At 38.1% G+C, this 22,943-nt stretch overlaps 1 protein-coding gene across 1 annotated transcript in view; it reads right to left on the bottom strand.

The window, feature by feature from the left end:
- PTGFR (prostaglandin F receptor) overlaps positions 1–19,899 on the bottom strand; it is a 47,268-nt gene extending 27,369 nt beyond the window's left edge. The window contains 1 exon segment of the mRNA XM_032594327.1: positions 19,040–19,899. Coding sequence (XP_032450218.1) covers positions 19,040–19,834 — 795 coding nt within the window. The 5' untranslated portion in view covers positions 19,835–19,899.
- Positions 19,900–22,943: the final 3,044 nt, after the last annotated feature.

Genomic DNA, 22,943 nt, shown 5'->3' with positions numbered 1-22,943 from the left:
TAAATTTAATGCAAAAAGCAGCTTAGGAGGTCAAATTATTTTCACCTTATGAACATATTCAAGGTAGGCAATGGAGAGAAACACCCTCTGTATATTTTAACCATGATCCATCCCACAATGAAAGCCAATCATCACAAATTGCCCAAATGATTCACTCCCATCACTAAGAGAGGTCTAAGTAATCCTATGAACAGGTCTGAAAATGACCACCAAAAACACCAAGACTGTTCTCCTTCCCTTAGGAAGTTTTTGCTCAGGAAATTTCCTCCTTGCATACTGTAAACCTGTGGCTCCAATTCCACTCCCTTCTTTCCAGTACAAATTCTATTATTTTTTCCTTTGTGGTGTTATTTGCAATACCAGAAAGCCAAGTCCTTCCTCTGTGGTTGTACAGAAGACACTGTGATCTTACGAGGTTTTTCAAATAATACCCCAAAAATGGCCTCACTTAAAAGACCATGACTTTTTCCAGAAATAAACAAGAGGTAAGAAACATCTGTAATCAACAAGAAATTAGGCTTTGCATTCAGGTAAGTGATTTGATAAAATGGCCTTAAGTAGCCCTCAGATTTCCCTGGTTGGATTAACCAGTGAAAGATACAAGGAGCCAAGACTCCTTTAGACCTGTAGGTAAAGGTCCAAAATCCCAAAGAGTAAAACAGTGTCTGGTTGGCATCTTAGAGAAGAACTGACCTTATTAAACACATTCATATTAAGAAGCACATCATGAAAAGAAAGGAGGAGGTATAAACCTAAAATGGCATTGACTACAAGTCTATGGAAAAGAAATCAGTGTGAGGAAAAAGATGAGGTCATTTAATCCAAGGAAGAAAAGAAAACAGAAAGTTTATAAATTGATGATTAAATCAAAAGACAGGAATTGCATTCCTAGGAGAGAACTGGCGGTTAAGAGCCTACTTCACTAAACCCAGAGACCACCAGAGACCACAGTGAACCTGAACTCAAGGAGGCTTCCATCAAGAACTTACTGCCCTTCGCCTCTTGGCATAGACTAAACACAGATGAAGTTTCTGCTCACACTTGTTCTTTTGTAATACAGCCAGTTCTGCTCATGCGTCCCCAAATAAACTACACATTCCTTTGAAGTTGGGATCCCATTTTAGTCATGTTTATATACCCATGCATCACTTGTGCGAATGCCCATGCTAGACACTCAATAAATGTTTTTCAAATTACCTCTGGGTTTCACTATGGTACCAAAGGGAATAATGGTCATAACAGTAACCATTACACAGAACCTTTTACTGGATGTTCACCAGGTATCATGTGAAAACTCATGTTACTTGATTAAACCACTGATGTGGTCAGCATTACTATTATTCATATTTTACAGAGGTTAAAACTGAAGCTCACAAAGATTCTTAGTAATTTTCCAAAGGACGTGTGTCTATCCTGTCCAAACTCAAGTAGTGAGAAATTTCTGCATACCACAATAGGCTATATGAGTTCACCTATTAAAAGTAGAGATTCAAGGATAAGCTAAGGAGATTCAGTAGAGTCATATGTTGTGGAGTCAATGCCAATGAAGATGCTCATTGGTGCAGACAACATAGATTGAGGTATCTTTGCATATGATACATGCCTGCTAAATATTTAGTCGGTGAATGCAGCACTGAAGTTGGAAACTCCACCAGTCTTCCAAGTTAGGGAATCTACCGAGATCCTAACTATGCCATTCAACTGGGAGTCAATACCCATCCTTTCTTCCCAATAACAGAAGGTAGAGAATAGTTAAGCACCCTGACTCAGAAAGCACAGCCTTTTCTCAAGTCAGAATTTGCTGAGGTTTGTTACAGTGGGGTCAGCTGTCTTTCTTTGCCCAGAAAGATTCACTTCTGCAGGGTATTCAAGTTTTAAAATATTTTAGGGCCCTGTAGTAAAAGTCCACAAAATAAAATTATATGCCCTGTTCATATTTGACACAGTTTAAATGGGGGGAACTGTGGTATTAAAATCAATTGCAAAAAAGAAAAATTGGCTTTTATTCCAAAGTCAAACCCTAAACAAGGAATATATAAACTCCTTGTCGATGGTCCATCTGGCACGTAATACACACTTTCCTATAAATGCATGCACATGTGTGTCCTTCATGCTATAATTACATATGCCGTAATGACTGAACATTTCTCTTTTGTAGTAAAATAATTATTAGAGCATTTCAAAGCTGACTTCTCAAGAGCCAAGAAATAGAAAACCATTTGTTTCTATTTCTAAAAAACATGAAGTGATTTAATTGTGTGTGTGCGTGTTAGGCTGTGCAAAACCAGAAACAAAAAATTAATAATAATAAAAAGAATTTAAAAAGAGCCAAATAACTTCATTTCAAGAGCAAACTGCAGATGTATAATTGCATATTCTCAGTCAAATTAATGCCCATCAAAATGCCCTTCGTTAAACCATCAGAGAAGATATACTGAAATTACTAATCAAGCAGAATAGATAAGGTATAATTAAACATTTTCTTTATAATTATACTTCAAGCCTTATGGAGAATTATTTTGAAAATGTTTCCTTTTTTAAAATTTTTTTAACGTTTATTTATTTTTGAGAGAGGGAGAGACAGCATGAACGGGGGGGTGGGGGTCAGAGAGAGAGGGAGACACAGAATCTGAAACAGGCTCCAGGCTCTGAGTTGTCAGCACAGAGCCTGACGCGGGGCTCGAACCCACGGACCGCGAGATCATGACCTGAGCCGAAGTCGGATGCTTAACCGACTGAGCCACCCAGGCACCCCAAAATGTTTCCTTTTCTACTCACAAGCTAGCCTTTGTTTAATAGTGACTTATTATTTGCTTTACTTCCCAATATAAGTTCAAGAAAAGTAATTTATTCATATTCATGTGTCAAATGAAATGTCAAACAACTTTCTGCTATAGTTCTTCTCCATTGTAACCCATTCTATATCTGGCAACCGAAGTGATCTTTCTAAGCCATGTATCAGATCATATCTTTCCCTCGTTAAGAAACTCTCCAAGGGTTTCCAACTGAATTTCAACCCAAACCCACCACAGCTTATCTGGCCCCTGCCTTCCTCTCCATCATCAGATCCTATCACCCTTACCTGGGTTCCCTTGTTCCAGGTAATGGCCTTTGTTTTGTCCCTCATTACAAGCAGCTCATCCCCACCACTGGGTTTTTGAGCTGGCTGTTCCCTCTATCTGCCCACCCTGCCCACCCTCTCCCCATGGCTGGCTCCTTTTTGTCATCCAGGGCTAACCTCATGGTGAGGCCGTCCTTGACCATCCAATCTAAGAGTCCTAGCCCCACCCTCAGTTAAAGTACTTATTGCTATTTAAAATCATCCCATTAATTTACTTACTTATATTCTCCCACGCGCGCTCTCTCGCGTGCTCTCCAAACAGCCCCTAGCCCTTGGCAACCACTCCTCCAAAAGAATGTAACCTTCGCAAGAGAGGGAATATCGCCTGTCTTGTCCAGCACCATAGCCTAGCACCCAGAACAGTGTCTGAAACTTGGAGCCAAGAAAAATATTTACTGAATAAGTGAATGAGCATTTCTAAACATATTATATTTACGGACATGTTTTAATATTTATTGAATAAATAAATGAGCATTTCTAAACATATTATATTTACGGACATGTTTTAATTCCTTTTTCATAGTGAATTCTCACTAAGGCCATATCTTTGGCTCTCTTTAAAAATCAAGGACTATGGCATCCTCCAGCTACAAACATGCCTGGGTATGATTGCAAACAGTAGTGTTCTGATACCAAAGCCATCAGATTTTGCAAGACATTTGGAATAAACAGGCTGTTCAGTGAAAGATGAAGATATTTTCAACATAAAAGTTTGTTTTGTTGTAATGCTCATGGCACCTTCTGGTTTTAATCAAAGCCTCACTAGTCCCTTAAAACATTCAGTGAAGACTTCTTTCTCCTGGAAGGGGCTTTTACCCTTTCAATGACAGAAGAAAAATAACACTTCTCAAAGGGTAAAAAAAAATTCTGCACAAAATCCAGGTTATTTTTAATATCCAATACCAACTAACAAAGCTACCATATTTGTTCTAATTTGGAATTTATAATTTACACAGATAAATTAGGACCTTTTAGGTTGGGGACAGGAGAAGGTAGGAGACTAAGGGCATTGTTAATGTTCTAGAAAGGAGAAGAGAAGCAAAGAAATTTTTTTAGTTTATTGAAGGCAGGCTTTTTAGCAAATTTGTTCAAAGATTTACTTTCAATCAGGCCTGGGTCAGTACAATAAGAGTACAAAAATAATCTTCCTTTTAATCATGTTTATCTTTCTCCATCACAAGCAACTCAATGTCTTTGAACTGTCTTCCTATCAGAGGTCTTTTTCATGAATCTTGGCTTAAATCTGAAGACATCTTAATTTTAGCTAAAATTTCACTTATAACACACGGCCAAGAATGTAGTGTAACTGCTCTTGATGCTAACTGCAAATAACATCAAGCCTTCTATGACTGTATCCTTTGGGTAAATCCTCTGCACATAGAGAGTCATGGCTGAGAAAATATACAACCGAAAATATAATAAAGATTCAATGGGTTGAATTCTCCATGAAATGCTGAGAGCACTGTGTCTGGCATATGGTAGGAGTTACAGATTTACAGGTTTTTAAATTAGTTAATCCTTACACTACAAAACAACATTTCTAAGCAAGGAAGAACTTTACATTTAAAATGATAATCACCATTAGAGTTTTACAGCTATATTTCCAAAATTTTACTTTTTTTCAAAACAATAACATTTAAAAAATAAAATCTTTATATGATATTCATAGGCATTTAATAACCATAGCTATAAGGATATTGTTTCATCACTAATTTAATTGTGATTAAAGAATTCTATTAGATGAGCTGCATTTTCCTTGAACCTTTCCAAGAAGTATACCAGACATCACAGGAAACATATGACATTGACTCGGTCAGTAAAGAGCTCCCTATCCATTTAAGAGATTAGACAATCACACAACAAACAGTGTGAATTTTATGATTACATAGAATTAGATGCTATACTTTATCCACAGAAAGAGATATATATGTGGGATAGAATAATCAAAACAGGTTTCATGGAGAAAATTATTACAAATAAAAACAAAGAACTTCAGAATTATGATTCCTCTAATAAAAAGAAAATCAGACTTGAATCAGTGTAATGTGCTATAGTAATCTATTCTTAAAGACATGATTTTTAGCCACCAGGTATGTACACATTTGATGACATTTCATGCTAAACTATGGAACTTTGGCATTTTATCTATGAAACAGCCTTTCTTCGAGCAAATTTGAAAGGAAAAATAGTTAATCAGCGTTTATATATGAGCACTCTTTTTATTTTTTTAATAATTTATATATCTATTCTTTGAGAGAGAGAGAGAGAGAGAGAGCACAAGCAGGGGAGGGGCAGAGAGAGAGGGAAACACAGAATCCAAAACAGGCTCCAGGCTCTGAGCTGTCAGCACAGAGCCCGACGCAGGACTCAAATTTGTGAACCATGAGATCATGACCCGAGCCAAAGTCAGGCACTTAACTGACTGAGCCACCCAGGTGCCCCTGAGCGTTCTGACTTTAATTATAAACATTATTTAAAGAACAACACTTACCTATTATTAAAGCCATGGCACAGGGGCACTTGGGTGGTCCAGTCAATTAAGCGACTGACTCCTGATTTCGGCTCAGGTCATGATCTTGCAGTTTGTGCATCCGGCTCTGTGCTGACAGCATGGAGCCTTCTTGGGATTCTCTCTCTCTCTCCCCCTCTCTCTCCCTCTCTCTCTGCCCCTCTCCTGCTTGTTCTCTCTCTCTCCCTCAAAAAAAAATAAATATTAAAATGTAATAAAATAATAAATTTAAAAAATCAAAATAAAGTCACTGCACATTCATCCCTCCCTCCCCTCTTCAGACTGTGTGGGGTACTAGGTCTGTCACTGAGTAAGAAAGCCTAAGGCTGGGTTTCTCCCTCTACCCACCACAAAGAGTGGCCTTCAGTAGCCAGGAAAAATGAAGTTAATTCCAAAACAGAGATCTTTATCTTTCAAACTAAAACATTTTTTAGCGTTTTGGCCTGACTGGGGAGGAGAGTAGGGAAGGGAGGCCAACAGAAATTCCTCAGAATTCTTTGGGTTCTATTACTTTGCTCAGTACCTGAATACATAGGGCATCACTCAGAAATCACTGGATGCGTGATTTTTGAGTTCTTGGCTGTTTCTTTATACTGTTTAGCAGATAATCTCTGGGTGAGTTGAATTGATTTGAACTTGAGATTTCAGCAACCATATAAAACAATCCAAGAAATTCAAAAAAATGAAGGCGTCAACAGTTTGGCTACATCTTAGTGTCAATTTATACACAAGGGAGGTATTAGAGGCAAGGGTACCAATATAGATAAAAGAGGTTATCCATTCATCTTTACAGCCAAATATAAATGGCATGCTAAATCGACCATATGGAAATCCACATCAATCGAAAACTATCTAAACAAGCAGAAATGGCTTTGTATTACTACCATTTAGCTTACACAGATAAACCTAAAGCATGCAATTAGGAGAAGGTCAATATCACACAGCGGAAATTATTCCCGGACAGACTACTGGATCTGCCACCATCCAGGAGAGCCTCTAGCAAACTAGCTTCAGCACCCAAATCCATAGATCAGCCTACCATAAGCTCCAGGGGATGAACTAAAAAAACAAAGATCTCTTCTAAAAAGCGTGCAGTTAGAACTGCTTATTTTTTTTTTTAGAAAGTCTGTATTCCTTTGAAATAAGAAACAGTCTGCCTTTGGACTTTCGGTAGAGAAAAGAATCACCACACATCCTACAATCATTTCAAAATCACGGCATGTTATCAAAGTTTATAAAGACTCTAGAATTTTTAAAAATTCTTTGGTATGTCAGGTAGTTTTTTGATTCAGAAATAGTGTATGAGAGAAATAGTGAAATTGTCAGTCGCAAAAATATGTAGTTATAGAAGCATATAAAGATTAAACTGTATCAGAAACTAATTCTCTGAACTACAATGATCACAAGCATAATAATAAAGACATCTGTTGCTACTTTCTGTTGCAATTTGGAAATAAGCTTTTACATTAGGAAATGAGGAGTAAGAAGGCATTCACACAGTTCTTTCTTTCTAATTTTTTTTTTAACTTTTATTTATTTTTGAGAGACAGAGAGAGACAGAGCATGAATAGGAGAAGAGCAGAGAGAGAGGGAGACACAGAATCCGAAGCAGGCTCCAGGCTCCATGCTGTCAGCACAGAGCCTGACGAGGGGCTCGAACCCACAAACTGTGAGATCATGACCTAAGCCGAGGTTGGACGCTTAACCGACTGAGCCACCCAGGCACCCAACAGTTCCTTCTTTCTATATGCAGCTCTAGTCCTGCTTTTCTCCAAAGAGTGCATTTGTAATATCAACAGACCCAAAGAACATGTTATGTTGGAGGAATATTCTCAGAAGCTTCTTCCTAGTGCACAGGTCTTGAGCAATTCTAAACCAAAACCTCAAGCAGGACTGGATGGAGGACAGGCCAACGGCAAGTGCTGATGCCCAGAGTTGTCAGTAGTAGATTCCTGGAACTAATCAGAATTGATTTGCTTTCTAAACTGCAGATTTTACCATGTCCTTCCATACACTGACTCCTTTCTGATTTAACTTCATACTTCCTAAGTTAGCAAAACCAAAGCAGCTAACAGAATACAGGTAGCAGAAAATGAGAAGAAAATTTACTCCCCACATTATCTTTTTTTCAATGTCAGGATTCTGAAGCCCAACCAAGAGGTATGGGGGCATGACAGAGAGGGGGGAGAAGTTCTACTTGTTCTGTTTGAATGTTATGATGATGCTGCATCCTATTAATAAGAACGTGCCTAAAACTTTCTTAGACTATATCAATAATAGTAAATGCACAACAAAATCCAAAATATACAAGAAGTCTAATGCTACTATTGTAATCATAATTGCTTACCTTAGAAAAAAAAAGAAGAAAAATAGAATTCTATAAATAATAATCTTGATTTAATAGCTATGTATTTAACTTTATAACTTAAAAAAAGAAAATGTAGATTCTTTTCAAATGCCCGTGAAATATTTACAAAATCTGATAGTAAAAAGTTAACTAATTTGAAGAGTAAGATTTATAAGTCGATACAAAAAATTTTAAACTATTAAACTATATAACCCTCTGAAAAGCCTAATTTAAAAAGAAAAAATATAAATATTATATAAAATGTTGGTAAAATAAACACATATAAATGTATATATAACTTTTATGTATGACAAATATAAGTTAATAGTTAAGAATATCTTCAATTATAAAGAAATTCTCAGTATAAAAATTTGCTAAGTTTATATTCTTGATGAAATTAAGTTATGTGAAAATATGCCAATGTTGGCTCAAGAAAAAGTAGAAAACTCAAACCAAAAATCAGGAAAAAAACCCTGAAACCCTATGAAAAAAACATCAAAATGATGCAAATCACCACAAAACAGCTAACATCCAAGTTACTTAAATTATTCCAGTACATAGAAATAGAATTTCCCTATTGATTTTTTAAACTAGTATAATTCTAGTATCAAAAGCTGAATACAATAAAAGAAGAAAATTATAGACTTTTTTAAACACAAAAAAGTTGTGCATGAACAACTTTCCCCCCAAATACACAAATGCTCAACAAGCCTACGGAAGGATGCTCAACATCATTAGTCAGAAAGGAAATGAAAATCAAAAGCATAATGAGCTACCACTAGATATCCACTAAAACAGCTATTATAAAATTTTTTTCAAAAGAAAATAACAAGTGTCAGTGAAAATATAGAGACACTGGAACCCTCATACATTGCTGATTGGAAGGCATAATGGTGCAGCTGTTGTGGAAAATAATTTGGTGTTACCTCAAAAAGTTAAACCTAATATTACTACATGACCCAGCAAATTTCACTCCTAGTTATATACCCAAAAGAACTGGAAACAAGTGTTCAAACAAAACCTTGTATACAAATAGCAACACTATTTACAATAGCCAAAGCTGGAAACAACCCAAATGTCCATCAACTAATGAATGGATAAACAAAATGTGGTGTATCCATAGAAACAAATTATCATTCAGCCACAAAAAAGAATGAAATACTGATACATGCTACAACTTGCATGAACCTTGAAAACACCATGCTAACTGAAAGAAGCCAAACAGAAAAGGCGACATATTTTAAGATTCCGTTTATATAAAATAACCAAAATAGGCAAATCCATAAAGGCAGAGAGAGATTGATTAGTGGTTGCCATGGGCCACAAGGTGGGAAACAGGGTCTGGGGAATGACTGCTAAATGGGTATGGGGCTTCCTTTTGGGATGATGAGAATGTTCTAGACATGATAGTGGTGATGGTTACATGAAATTTTAAATGTAAAAAATGTCATGGAATTGTACCCCTTAAAATGGTTAAAATAGTGAATGTTACGTTATGTGAATTTTGTCACAATAAAAATAAATTATTATTCTAAAAATGACTTCAAGTATGGGAGATCATGATCATGGAAAGGAACATTGTAATTAATAAACTGAAAGTACGCCTAAGTAAAATGTGAAGAAGATTGTAATTGTACATAAAGTTAAAGATGGATCAGTAGGGTAAAATAAAGGGTCCAGAAAGAGCCAAACACATTTACGAATTTCATACATACTAAAGGTGGAATTTTAAACACTTGCAGAAAGACCATGGAATAAACTATTTGGGGACAGCTAGCTAACCATTCAAAAGAAAATTCATATCACTAATGTGCAAACTAAACAAAATAAACTATAAATGTGTTAAAAACATAAATACAAAAAATGAAAAAGCAAAAAGAAAAAAGCTACAAGAAAAAAGAGATGAACACCAATATCATCTCAGCCTGAGAAAAGTATTTCTTAACGTGAATGCAGTAACCACACAAAAAAATATTGATTCATTCACTACTTATATAAATTAAAATACTAAATTAAAAGGTTAACAATAAATATGGAAAAACAATTGTTTTTATAATAACTGATTTTAAAATTATTTTTATATAATAGAATTATCTGTTCTTTATTATCCAAAGAGTTCTTGCAAATGATTCACAGAAACCTCATATTCTCAAAAAAAAGAAGATAATGCCCAATTATATAAGAAAAAGAAAGTTTATTCTGTCAATCAAAGAAATTAAATCAATATATTTTCCCTATCCGATAAGTAAAAGGATACACTCAGAATGCTAATAGTGGTTATCTCTGGAGAGTGGGGATTTGGGACATTTTTTCCTTAATTTTAACTTGTAGTTTACTATATTTTTTTACACTAAAATTTTATACTAAAAAAAAACTGCATTTTTAAAAATAGCTTGAGAGAACACAGTACACAAAATTTAATATTCCTCAATAAGGAAAAGATACCTGTGGAAATAAACAGAAGCCTTTCCTTTCCAACGGAATTCCTAGGACACTGGAGTGCCTCTCTCTTCACTTACACTCCTACCCTGGGCTTTCTGCTTCCTTCCCTGCCTAGTCCCTGTTTCTCTCGCAACTCCTGCATTCTGTCTCCCAGTCCTTCCTGGGCATTCCTGTGGGTTTCGTTTTCCTTGTTTTCTGGTCCTCTGCCATGAACATAAATGCAAGAAGCAAAATAAAGGAATACGTAATCATAATAACAATATCAACCACTGTTGCTGGACTGCTACAGCACTGTTATTATTTAATACTTATTAATGCACCTTTGGGCCCAGATGTTCCTCCACTATCACTAGAGCAATCAATAAAGCAATCAACCCTTTGCCCTGCCCCCAGACAAGGCTGGAAAAAATGCAAACAGTTATATTTATATCACATTACATGTGGAAAGAGAAGGAAAAGGAGGATGCACATACGAGCAAGAGATTGAAGAACGGAGTGCAAAGAACATGGGTAAAATGAAGAAGCTAGAAAATATGATTCCTAGTGTGTGCCTCAGGAGTACTTTCCCAGGTCAAGTCTCCATCTCGGCTTCACCCTCCACCTGGAGAGACACCCCACGTTTTGCTCAGCAAATGCCTGCTGAATGAACAAATCAATGAGTAAAATAACGAGTACATTAAAGCATCAATGAATTATTTTATTTTCTTCCTTTCTATTATGAATGTTCACATTTTTTTCTTTATTTTCAGTCCTTTCCAACACTTTCTTTATGTATAATCTCAGAAAGAGTTGGTGGTTTCTGTAATGCTTCACTTCACCATTTATTTCTCTTCTATATCTTGAGTCACTTTTCTTATCAAATGATAGCATAAAATACTGATTGGAATTATTAACTTGTTATGATAGGATTTAATTTTTCTGCTACTCCTGTTTCATTACTTGAAAATTCTTCTAGCTTTCAATATTAGTTTATTACAGCCTGCTGTATTCTTATCTTGTTCAAACCTGTCCAAATACTGTCTTATTTGTACATTTTTATATCGCTAGGAATTATATGCATTATGATCTCTCTTCTCCTTGTTTTTCACAGTTTACATGACCTCACTTAGGATCACATTTACTTCCAGTAATTTTTCCTTCTAAGTGATATACTATAGAAATTTTTCACCTTCATGTTATAAAAAACAATCTCATCCACAAATATTCACAACAGAATACCTGTTACTCTGTTAGAATAGAAAATATAATCAAGTATCTTCATATTTCAATTTGCTACACATACCCTTTCTTCTCATCGTCTACAAGTATTGTTGCTTACAGCACAGATATTGTGACAGTTAAATCACAGAGATTGTTACTATAGTATCTAAAACACTGCCTTGCACAATGGTAGGTGCTCTATAAATATTTGTCAAATAAATAAATAACTCGTGGACAGCCATCTACTATAGCATCCATTATTCATTTAATAACTAAAAAGTGCCTTCAATCATCTCATTGACAAAGTTACTGTCTGGCAACATTAATGTTTTGTTGTTTTTTTTTTTTTTTAATTTGAGAGAGAGAGAAAGAGCACACGAGCTGGGGAGAGAGGCAGAGGGAGAGAGAGAGAGAGTGAGAGAGAATCTTAAGCAGACTCCATGTCCAGCACAGAGCTACATGGGACTCAATCTAACCACCGGGATCATGATCTGAGCTGAAATCAAGAGTCGGATGCTCAACTGACTGAGCCACCCAGGCACCCCTGCATTAATATTTAATCATAACAGCAACCATAACAATAATAGTATAATAACTGAAGCATATGATACTATGTCAGGCACTATTTTAACTTGCATTATTAATTTATTTAGTCCTCACAACAACCCAAGGAAGTTGAGAACTATTACAACACCTCTTACATATGAGGAAACTGAGGCACAAAGTGGTTATGGTCACACAGCCAGGAAGTGGAAGAAATAAGATTTATCTTAGCTCTCAGGGTGTATCTTTTCCTCCAAGCTATAAGCTCTTTGAGGAAAGAGCTTTATCTCTCACTCTCTAGAACTACTCACAACCTGGGCATAATGTCTTATACCTAACAGTCTCAATCATTTTGAACTAATTTTAACTTGATTTAAATAATTTGTACATTAATACCTTGTAAATTATTATAATTATAAAATATTAGAGAATTTGAATAAGATGCAAAAGATTAGCAGGCGACATCTTTACTTCTTATGAGACAGTGAAATAAGGAACAGTGACCCGAAACTTCAGGTGGAAATGTCCAAGAAAAGTTTTATGAAGCTGCGAGCTCCCTATGCTCCTTTCCAGTGCAAGCAAAGCTTCTTCATAGAGGAGAACACGGAAAACATCTGAACTAAACAGGGATGATCTTTTCTAATTGAGATGGTGGGTGGCAGGATTTGGGGATTTTAGATTTACTACGAGCCAATCACTGTACTATCGATGTAGGGAGGTCAAATCATTTTTTCTGATAGCACTTTTAAGGAAATAGCATTATTATAATCGGTTGACAACGGTACAGAATTGGCTTAGAGTAGCTCCATGTGACAGCTAAGAGGTGGTAGGGCTGGGATCCTGTCCCCTTCCTGTACTTGAATAACTACAGTACCTAAAGAGAAGGCTTAATTTGAAACTGTGCACTAAAAGCTAAAAATAAATCCTTTTTCATAATCCCATTGTCTCTGTCTCCTTCACCACCATACCACAGCCACTCCATTCTGACATTCCACTGTCTGAATTCTTTTTGAGGATTTATTAGCCAAGGGGGAGTGAGAAAAACCACCTCCCCATCTGTATGAAGCCATAATTGTACCCACTCTTTTGTGACACTACCATACTTACACCCAGGACAGAGGATGGACAGAATGACAAACTTATACAAGCTTTGAAAAGTAATATTTGCAAATATCAAAAGGCAGTTTTTTTCCTATTGGATGAAGTCCTCTCTAAATATAGATAAACAGCATTGATATCCGAGGTAAATTTCATGTGATTATAAATGCCTTCCAGAGCAAATATAAATGGAAGGCATTTTATATACCCCCCTGTAAGGATACAACTAAACAAATAAAGTTAAAACTGGCAACCTAGAGAGATTCTGGGCACATTAACATCTTGAATTGTTCTTTAAATGTTTGGGAGCTTAATAAAAACCCCAAGACACATTAAGCCAGAAGATTTTTATATCCAAGGGAGTATAAATAAATCCACATGTTTCTGATTCATTTACACTTGAATCACTCAAGCAATGTTTTTAAGTGCCGTCCCAATGTCTATGGTATCTTTGGGCATTTTTATAACTCTTTCTCCTTAAAAACAGGAAATCATGTTTTGTTAAGAGTAAATGAACTTAAAATACCAAAATTATTCCACACCACTGTACACATATAAAGCAGATTTTTATGAAAATCGTCAGCTTAGCAATGTCTTTTTTAATTGATTGACCTTTGCAGGACCAATTTTACACTATATGCTCCATGGAGGGAGATAATAAACTAAAAGGAATTCAACTCCAAAGATGTATACATAGCTCAATATGTTAGTCGAATCAGACTGTAAACCTATGTGTAATATATGTTCTATTTAGATAATATATGAACAAATGGGCTTCTGAAAGACTGTCTTAAGCTGGACTCTGCAGGAAATAAACTTTGAGACAGAGATCTGCAAGCAGGGAGTGGTTCCGGGGAGTGTGGGATGGTGAGGGAAGCAGGGTTTGGCAAAGAGGGAAGCAGAGTTCAGTGCATTTGCAACAAAGGCCTCAGCCAGTGAGTTCTGAAGTATGGATGACCCTTCAGAAATGTCCTAAATGAGGCAAGGGGGTAAGAGTTCTGTATCTCTACAACCATCCATCCCTGCAGACACAGTGACCAAAGGGTGCACCACAGTCAAGGCAGCTTCCGTTGGCTAAGGGTAACTTCCCGGAGAGAAAGCCTCACCTATCATTTGCCATTAGCCCTCTAAGACCTGTTCATTATGATGCCAATACCTTTAGTAATTCAGTCAAACTTCAATCAGCTACCTAATTTTGTTATTTATATCTGACAAACATCTTAGTGACTAAATGTTTAACTACATTGACTAGAAACACTAGCGTAAGAGTAATAACCTTTTTAGAAATCAAGTTCAAAATTTATATATGCAAGAGAACACATTTCTTGGGTAAACCCACCTACATAAGAAATCTATGTACTTTCCATATACTTTACACTTCTTTTCCCAAGTCAAAATTATCTTCTATCCCTGAAGAGAAAGTAAACAAACGTATGGCCTTCTAGTAAAAGATTGTCGAAGTTTAATAGCATCTACAGTTGCTGACTTAGGGAACAGATTAAAAATTACCACTTGGTTTCAGTATTTGCTTAATTAACTCTTACCTACAAAACTGCGAATCCACATTCTGGTCAATCATTTGCAATCTTTTGACATTCATATTACTTAAGTTACAGTCAACCAGTCAACAAGTATTTATTGCTCTGCCAAACTGGTTAAATAAGCATAGCAATAATAATAAATTCTTTTCAGGGTTACATATTCTAGAAATGGAACATTAAAAAGAATCATTACTTGTATAAAGGCAAAAATAATAAGAAAATGTTACTTGAAGTGTGGATAAATGGGTTTTTTTTCCCTCACTCTAGAAACAACGAAAGAATGTCTTTAAGATTTATTTATTAAGGAGAAGTGATTCACCTAGGATATGCACAAGACAATTTTATAACTGCCATTTGACTCTTAAAGACTTTTGTATTAATTTGTTGCTAAATGAAATCATAAGCTAATAAGCTTATAAGCTAATAAGTGCCCATTGTAGTTTCCTGTATTTTTCAGTTGGGATTGTAATTAACCGAATTTATATGAGCTCACCATGTTTAAAACTATAAAATCCAGATATCGTAAAATTTTTAATTTCAAAATTTTAATGAGCTATATTTTAAACTAATACTATTTTTGTACTACATTTCTGAATCTTAATTCCTGAAAACACACATTTCCTCCTTTGGAAAAATAACACATTAAATTTAAAAATTAAAAAAAAATGGGATTTTTAGGGCAATGAAACTATTCTGCATGATACTGTAATGGTGGACACATGTCAATATACATTTATCAAAACTCACACAATCTACAACACTAAGGTAAAACACTACAGAGTTTAGTCAATAAGAATGTAACGGTATTGACTCATGAATTGTGACAAATGTACCACACCCAGGTAAGACTTAATAATAAGGATACCTGGGGGTGTGGGAGGGACATGAGAGGGTATATGTGAACTCTGTGCTTACCACTCATTTCCCTGTAACCCTAAAGGTACTCAAGAGAAATAAAGTCTATTAAAAACACAAAGGAAAACTCAAACAACAGGATCATCTTACGTTGTATTGACTGAACCTAATCATCAAAATTAATAAAGTATTCCCTTTGTCATCAGCTACAAATTTAAATAATTTTAGAAAGTATGCCTCTATTGATAAATTCTGATGCACTAAATCTTGTCAAGCACAAACACTATCATCTGCTCCTTTTCATGAGTGCACCTGTATCTTTTTGTTTCAGTTTGAGGCTTGAACATGACAATGATAACAGGTCAGAAAATGTGTATAGATGTTCATTCAAATTATAAATCCAAATGATTTATTGGGTTTAGATTGTATGAATCCAGTTGATTCATACTCATCAATCATAGAAAGAAGACACATGATGTAAAGTAGGGCACTGTGGAAGCTGTTAGCATTATAGTACAACTATGGGAATCCAGAAGCTTGATTTCAGAGGCACTTTAAAAATGGACAGTAGACATATGTGGAATTGAAACAAAACAGATGAACATAGGAGAAGGGAAGGAAAAATAAAATAAAGAGAGAGGGAGAGACAAAGCATAAGAGATTCTGAAATACAGAAGACAAACTGAGGGCTGGTGGAGGGGTGTTGGGTGGGGAGATGGGCTAAATGGGTGATGGGCATTAAGGAGGGCACTTGTTGGGATGAGCACTGGGTGTTTTATGTAAGTGATGAATCACTAAATTCTACTCCTGAAATCATTATTACACTATATGTTAACTAACTCGGACTTAAATAAAATTTAAAAATTAAAAATATAAGATAAAATAAAAATGGAGAATAGAGAATGATGGCTCAGTCATTAATATCTATGCACTTTTTCTAAGCACTTAAGGGAAAAAAAAGAGAAATGTTTCAAATGAGATATTAGTGTTGGGTGCTATTTGGCATTCCCAAACCTGAGTTTTTTATGAGGGCTCCATTTAGAGCTGTCTGATGGCCTTAACCTAATGCCCAAGGCACATGTGTCCAGACCACAAAAGTTATAAATCCTTTAGGCAGAATGTGCTATGAAGACCCAGGTCTCCACAAGAGAAACCAGGAATGCAAAGAATGCTTCAAATAAAAGGAGTATGCATCTGTGGTATATCTACCATGCATCTCACACAGAAATAATTCTCACACTAAAAAGTACTGATACATTGGTGTCATAGATGTATTGATAACTTGTAAATAGAACACAGATCTCAGAAATAAAATTATGCTTCTACTAGAAATATGCTCAAAATATGAATTAAATTATATCCAATTTAACAGTGAAGGAAGCCAAGAATTCAGAAAGAGAAATTAAAGAAAAACATAAGTTCAAAATATCCATGATGAGCATGAAATTGTGCTACCTTCCACCGTGTCACCGCAGCTAACCTGTCATTCCTATTTCCCAGTCAGAAGCCAGAATGAAGCAGGATTTTAAACGTGACTGGAACAAACAAAAAACCAAAGCACCAGTGATTATCTCAGTTGTCCAGACTATCTTGTATCTCACTGAGTTCACTATTTTGTTGTTTTCAGGTTCTCTCCAGCGCTAGGGCCCTCATTTAAAATTTTTCTTTAAATATTTTCAGGTACCTCTTTTCTCACCTTCTTCACATTCCCTTTCCAACCTCCAAATTAATTTCAGTGCTATTCATACTCACTTTTTACTTGGAAAAGTTACTGTGTTTCAAAGTTTAAGGAAAAAAGAAGAAGCATTGTCCAAGGGAAATTCCCTTTGTTGAGTGGTGTAAATTAAAATCTCCAAGAATGAGCACTAAAGTGATTCTAAGTATTGATAGAACTGCTCTCTGCTATTCAGATTCAAATAACTAGACTCTGAGCACAGATCAGATCACTACTTGGGTTCACCCCAGGCCTCCTAAACTGACAACAAGCAGGCCTCAAAATGTTGACCTGCCACTGACAATCTCAACCTCACCCCCATCCCCCGTGGTTGGGTTCTTAGGACCAGTTCAGGCACATCATGAAAAAATATTTAAGTGATTTAACAATTGAAGATGCTAAATTCAAAGTGTGAGGACATAATATGAATAAAGAAATATTCAAAAAGTAGAAATCCTTTTGTAAAATAAAGTCAGCCGTCACGGAATCTGTCAGCCACAGAAGCTCTCCCCAACTTTCTTGTGCATCAGGATCAGCAGGATTGTTGATTAAAACTCCACTGGCAACAATTCTCGGACAGTGGTCCTGCTGGGGGCCTAGGAAAACTGCATCAGTAACAAGTACCAGGCAAAGTATGACCACAACCCCTCTGTTCCATCTACCTTTGTCTCCCCGGTTTGCCTTACCTCTGCCTGCGGACCACCTATATTATTGTCTCTAGCCCATTTCTTCACTGGTACAGAAAAAGGAATAAAAATCATCTTTGCTGCTTTCACTCACTATGTACAGAGGATTCTTTTCTCTTTCGTGACATGTTGTCGACCTTTCTGTCATAAAATGATGAAGGGAGTTAAGGCCATACTTACCAATTATAAGTATTTTTTCCTTCTACCAAGAAGGTAATATAAATGACTTATGTTTGTTGCTAATTCCTTAACTTTAGCCTTCATTTACAAATAAAAATATCAAGCTGCGAAACATAGCTACTGGCTACATTAAAAAAAAAAAAAAGGAATGGAATGGAATGATAAGGGAAGGATCCTTGGCTCTCCTGAGAATCACACCTCTCCCTGAACTATTGGCACTGCTCTTGGGTTGGTGTACTAGTGATCACTTCACCTAATCTATCCATAGACTTCACCTGCACTATCCAACTATTTCAACTCATCACCTCCTTCCTCTTGCAAGCCGAGACCTAGTCTTATATGTTTAGAAAAACTCAGTAGCTAATATGCCTTTTCTATAAGTTAAAAGTCTCTGTGACTTGCTACCAAGACTTGGTTGAGTCCACTCCAATACTGTATTATACTTGGTCATTTTTGTTTCACACTTTAGAAACCAATCCTATTAAGTATATTAAAACTATGTTACTCTGTTAAAATTACTCCCTACTCTACTGCAAGCAGGTTACACTATGGTTAGAATTGTTTAGCAAGACCCTTCTTTCAACTCAGGACTTGTGGGAAAATAACCACATGTACCATAAGTAGCTTAATTCTAAGCCAGAGCTGGGTGTTGACATACGTTTTGAGTAGGAATAAACTCCAGCATTTAAAAGATTGAACACTGTTGCCCATCAAGACTAACAGCTTCAAAAAACACAACAAACCCTGTATTAAACATGGAAAAATGGAAGAAAGCAGAAATTGTCAAAACGTTAGACGCTTACCAGAAATGGACTCCAGCAAATGCAGGAGACACACATTATAGCCAGGAGCTGGATGACCATTTCAAAATGATGAGACCTGCCTTGTCTGTGCTGACTTTTAAATTTAACTCTTAAAAGTGTAATTCCCGTGATGGCATTGCACAGGAATGAAACGCCAAGGGCTAAGAGCCCCAGAAAAGAAAAGAGTAGAAGATAAAACCTATCTTCCCAGTCTTTGACGTGTTCTGTTTTGTAGAAACACCAGGTCTTCGATGCTTGGATTTTATAGTTTCGATGCCCAAGGATGGGTAGCAAAGCTATGAAAACAGCAAACAAGCACACTCCACTCAACATCATTTTCACATGTTTGGATGTAATTTTCGTTGAATGAAATATTGGTTTGGTGACTCCAATACATCGCTCAATGGCCATCACGCTGCCTAGAAAAAGTGGGCACAGACCAGAGAATACCATGCAGATACCAAAAATACTGCAAAGGATGTTCGACTGGTCAAAGCGGATCCACTCTTTATCAGAAGCGTATACAAAGACTGCTATAGCTCCATTGATGAGGTGGCCAAAGAAGTCTGTGATTACCAGGGCACTAGCGAAAAGCAGAAATGATGCCTTGGACTTCTGTCTAAATCTCTGATAGGCCTTCATGAGAATAGCAATGGCAAGGCTGTTTGATAAGATTCCCACTGTCATGAAGATTACTGAAAAAAATACTGAAACCCGGTTTTCCGTCTGGCAAGTTGTATTTGAAAGGAGCCCAGCTTCAGGAGACACTGGCTGTTTGGAATTGTTCATAGACATCGTTGTGGAGATAAAAAGCTGGCCACTTAAGTCATCTCCCTCTCAAAACAGTGCAGGCTTCTAGTCCGGACATCTGCAGCATAAAGACAGAGGAATTATGAGCCCTGGATAACTGCTCATCTGACATTTAAGACTGAAGCGCCCCAGCACCCTGTGGTGAGAATCAGATTTATCTGGCCTATCATAAGCAAGGTTGCATCATACCAAAGCAGCACACATCTGCCTGCGGTTCCACATTTCATGTTCAAGGTAAAGAGGCTGCCAAACTTGAGACCCTTTGGTTAAGGCTGTGGCCCCTCTGCAAATGGGTTCCTCCTAAATCTCCTCCTGACACTTCACAGACACCTTAAAACTTTTAAAGCTTACAAAATCACTAACAAGATTAGATTTAAACCCAAGAAAATTTGTAAAAGCATACTAGTCTGTTTAAATAATTAAGTGACCGTTTCAAGTTTTGCTTTTTTTTTTTTTTTTTTTTTTTTTTTCTTTCATACGCTTTGTCCCCAAACTGCAGATTATTCTTTAGGTAAACTACCTGTTTGTCAGGCGGACAAAACCATCTTCTTCGAACTTTGGGAGGGGGCCGAGTGGACCGGCAAACTCACTGTTGTTAAACGGGGCTTCCCACAGTACGTTCTAAGACTGTTGAATTTAGATCAAATAATAGCAAACTACACGGTCTGGAACCCCTGGAAGGTAGACTGGTGGGTCGCTAAGAAGCTTTTCTTGTCGAGCCACAACCTGTGCAGAAATCCCGGCTCTCTCGGTAGGAAAGGAGGCAGGTCATGCACATTGTGAGCACATGCTGTTGATCAAGTGACAGCTTCAGGGGAGCGACATCTAACGCGAAGTATCCATTTGTATTCATTTATCGTCCTCTCCGTAGTGTGCTGAGATCTGAGTCACAGACCTTGATACCCAAGACCACAGCCACCCACCCGCCCCAACTAATTCGATTGGGGTTTCCCCGAGCCGCTTTCCGGGAGGCTGGGAATTACCGAGCCAGCCTTTCCTGGGCCCGGCCCGAGTGGGGCCGCCCGGGCTGCCCCGAGGGCGGCCGCCTGCTCCGGGTCTTACTCACAGCTCAACTTTCGCCGTTACTACCCCTCTGCCCCTAAGCCTCCGCTTGCAACATCCTTCCCAAACCTAACTTGCTGAAACTTTCTGCTATTGCTCAAACGCCAAAGGGCCGGTTCCCTTCCTCCCTGGGGGGCGCCAAAGGCCTGCGCTTGCCCCTGCGCGGGACTCCCAAGGGTCGCTGGCCGGGAACCGCAGGACGAGAAGAGAACTCCCCCTTGGCCCGGCTCCCTCCCTTGAGACCCTTTCCACCCGCTTCCTACTCGCGCAGCTCTAAATCGGTTCGCGTCGGCCCTGAATACTCTTCTCTCTGAAGATCTCCCCAGCTCGGGCCATCTGGTCCAAACTTGTTGCCAAGCTCAGACTAAGGTGCCCTCCAGTGCGGCTGGGTGAGCGCGCCGCCTCGGTCGGGTGGAGCACCCGGAGGCCGACGCGCGGGAATCCAGCCCCTGGAAAGGTGGTTACCTTGGCCTCCCGGGCCGCCCGCAGAACTGTCGGCGAAGGGCGCGCGGCTCCCAGTGCCATCGCGCGCCCGGCTCCTCTCCCGGCCGCTGCGGGCTCCTCTGGCGCAGCGCCGCGCTCCCGCTCGGCTCCGCTAGGCACCGCAGCACGTCCCTCCGCGCGCTGCCCCAGCGCGGAACCTGCGGGCGCGCTGGGCTCCTATGGTCCCTCAGCGCCCAGCGGCGCTCGCAGCCTGGGCGGGATGGAGAGCGCGGGTGACCTCAGCCCCCCTTCCTCTCGTCGCTCCTCTCCGCCCCCTTTTCCAGGAGCCCAGAGCCCCAGCGCGAGACACCCGGGCTGCGCGCCCCGGTGCAACCGCATCCCCCCTCAGCATCAGAGCTGCCCTTGCAGCAGCCCCACCGCTCAGGGAAAAGTTTTGCTTCAACCTTGTGTTCAAGCTAAAGGCGCCGCCTCTAAAGCTGCAAAATGGGAATCGGGAGAGTTGAGGAGAGCCTGCAGACAGCTGTCTTGGCAGCGTGTTGTACTGTCAGATTGTAGTTTGCAGACTGAATTCGCCCCAAATCCACCTCGAAAGGGGTAAAGAAACCAAGGAGGGAGAGAGCGACGGTGGGGCTTAGCCGATATCCCCAGGGGGTTTAGAACAAGTATTCAAGCCACGTGTTGTAAATGAAAGCAGTCGCTGCCTAAGGGTTCACTGTCACTTAGAAGACTGGACTACTTTCTAACTTTTCTAATGTGCGAAGGAGAAGGGAAGGGAAGTATTCATGAAGGACACCTGCAGATAAGGGATTAGTAACATTTTAATGATTTTAAAAGCCCAATGTTGACAGTATTTCTAATGGTGCGTTTACCCAGCGTTGTGAATCTAAATTTTGTGGAGATCGTTTTATGATCAAGTGAAGAAATACCCACTACTTCCTTAGGAATTATGATTTGAGTCATTTTAACACTGTAACTGCTTTTTTTGCTAATATTGTTTGGATCCATACCTGCTGTGTCTCATTCTTCCAGCGAAACACTTAAGGAAATCTATTACCGACCCTTGCTCTTTTTTATTTTAGTAAAATGTTGCCACCACCTATGTGAAAAAACAGTGCTACGTGGAAATAAACCCTCTTTTCTGTTCTAAAATCAGAAGGGGCCTCTAAATTCCTGGAAATTGAAAAGGACCATAAAACGCTAAAGTAAGATAAAATAAATTAGTCATTAACTATAGAAAGGAACAACTGCACAGTTTTCCCCTGTGGTAGATACTGAGATTTTTTTTTTTAATGATATGATCATAACTTGTAAAATAAACTGTTACTCAGGTATGGTCAGGGACTTGAACAATTTGATTAACCAAATATTCTGGTTAGTAAAGGAATATTATATCTGGGTAACCAGTATCCAAAGAACAACTCTACTAAACTATGCTTAAAACATGAATGCCATAGAGCAATATTCTTTTCTTGAATGATTAAGAACACTTAATCACATTACATTGCTATTATCTGTTTATTTATGTCTCTCCCACTGAAATTAATTCTGCAGAGGTCTTGTTCATCTCTCCATCCTCACCTAGGACTGT

The sequence above is a fragment of the Lynx canadensis genome, chromosome C1 (assembly GCF_007474595.2).
Source record: "Lynx canadensis isolate LIC74 chromosome C1, mLynCan4.pri.v2, whole genome shotgun sequence".
NCBI classification, from domain to species: Eukaryota; Metazoa; Chordata; class Mammalia; order Carnivora; family Felidae; genus Lynx; species Lynx canadensis.
The sequence above is the reverse complement of the archived record's forward strand: the minus strand, read 5'-3'. Positions and strand labels throughout refer to the sequence as shown.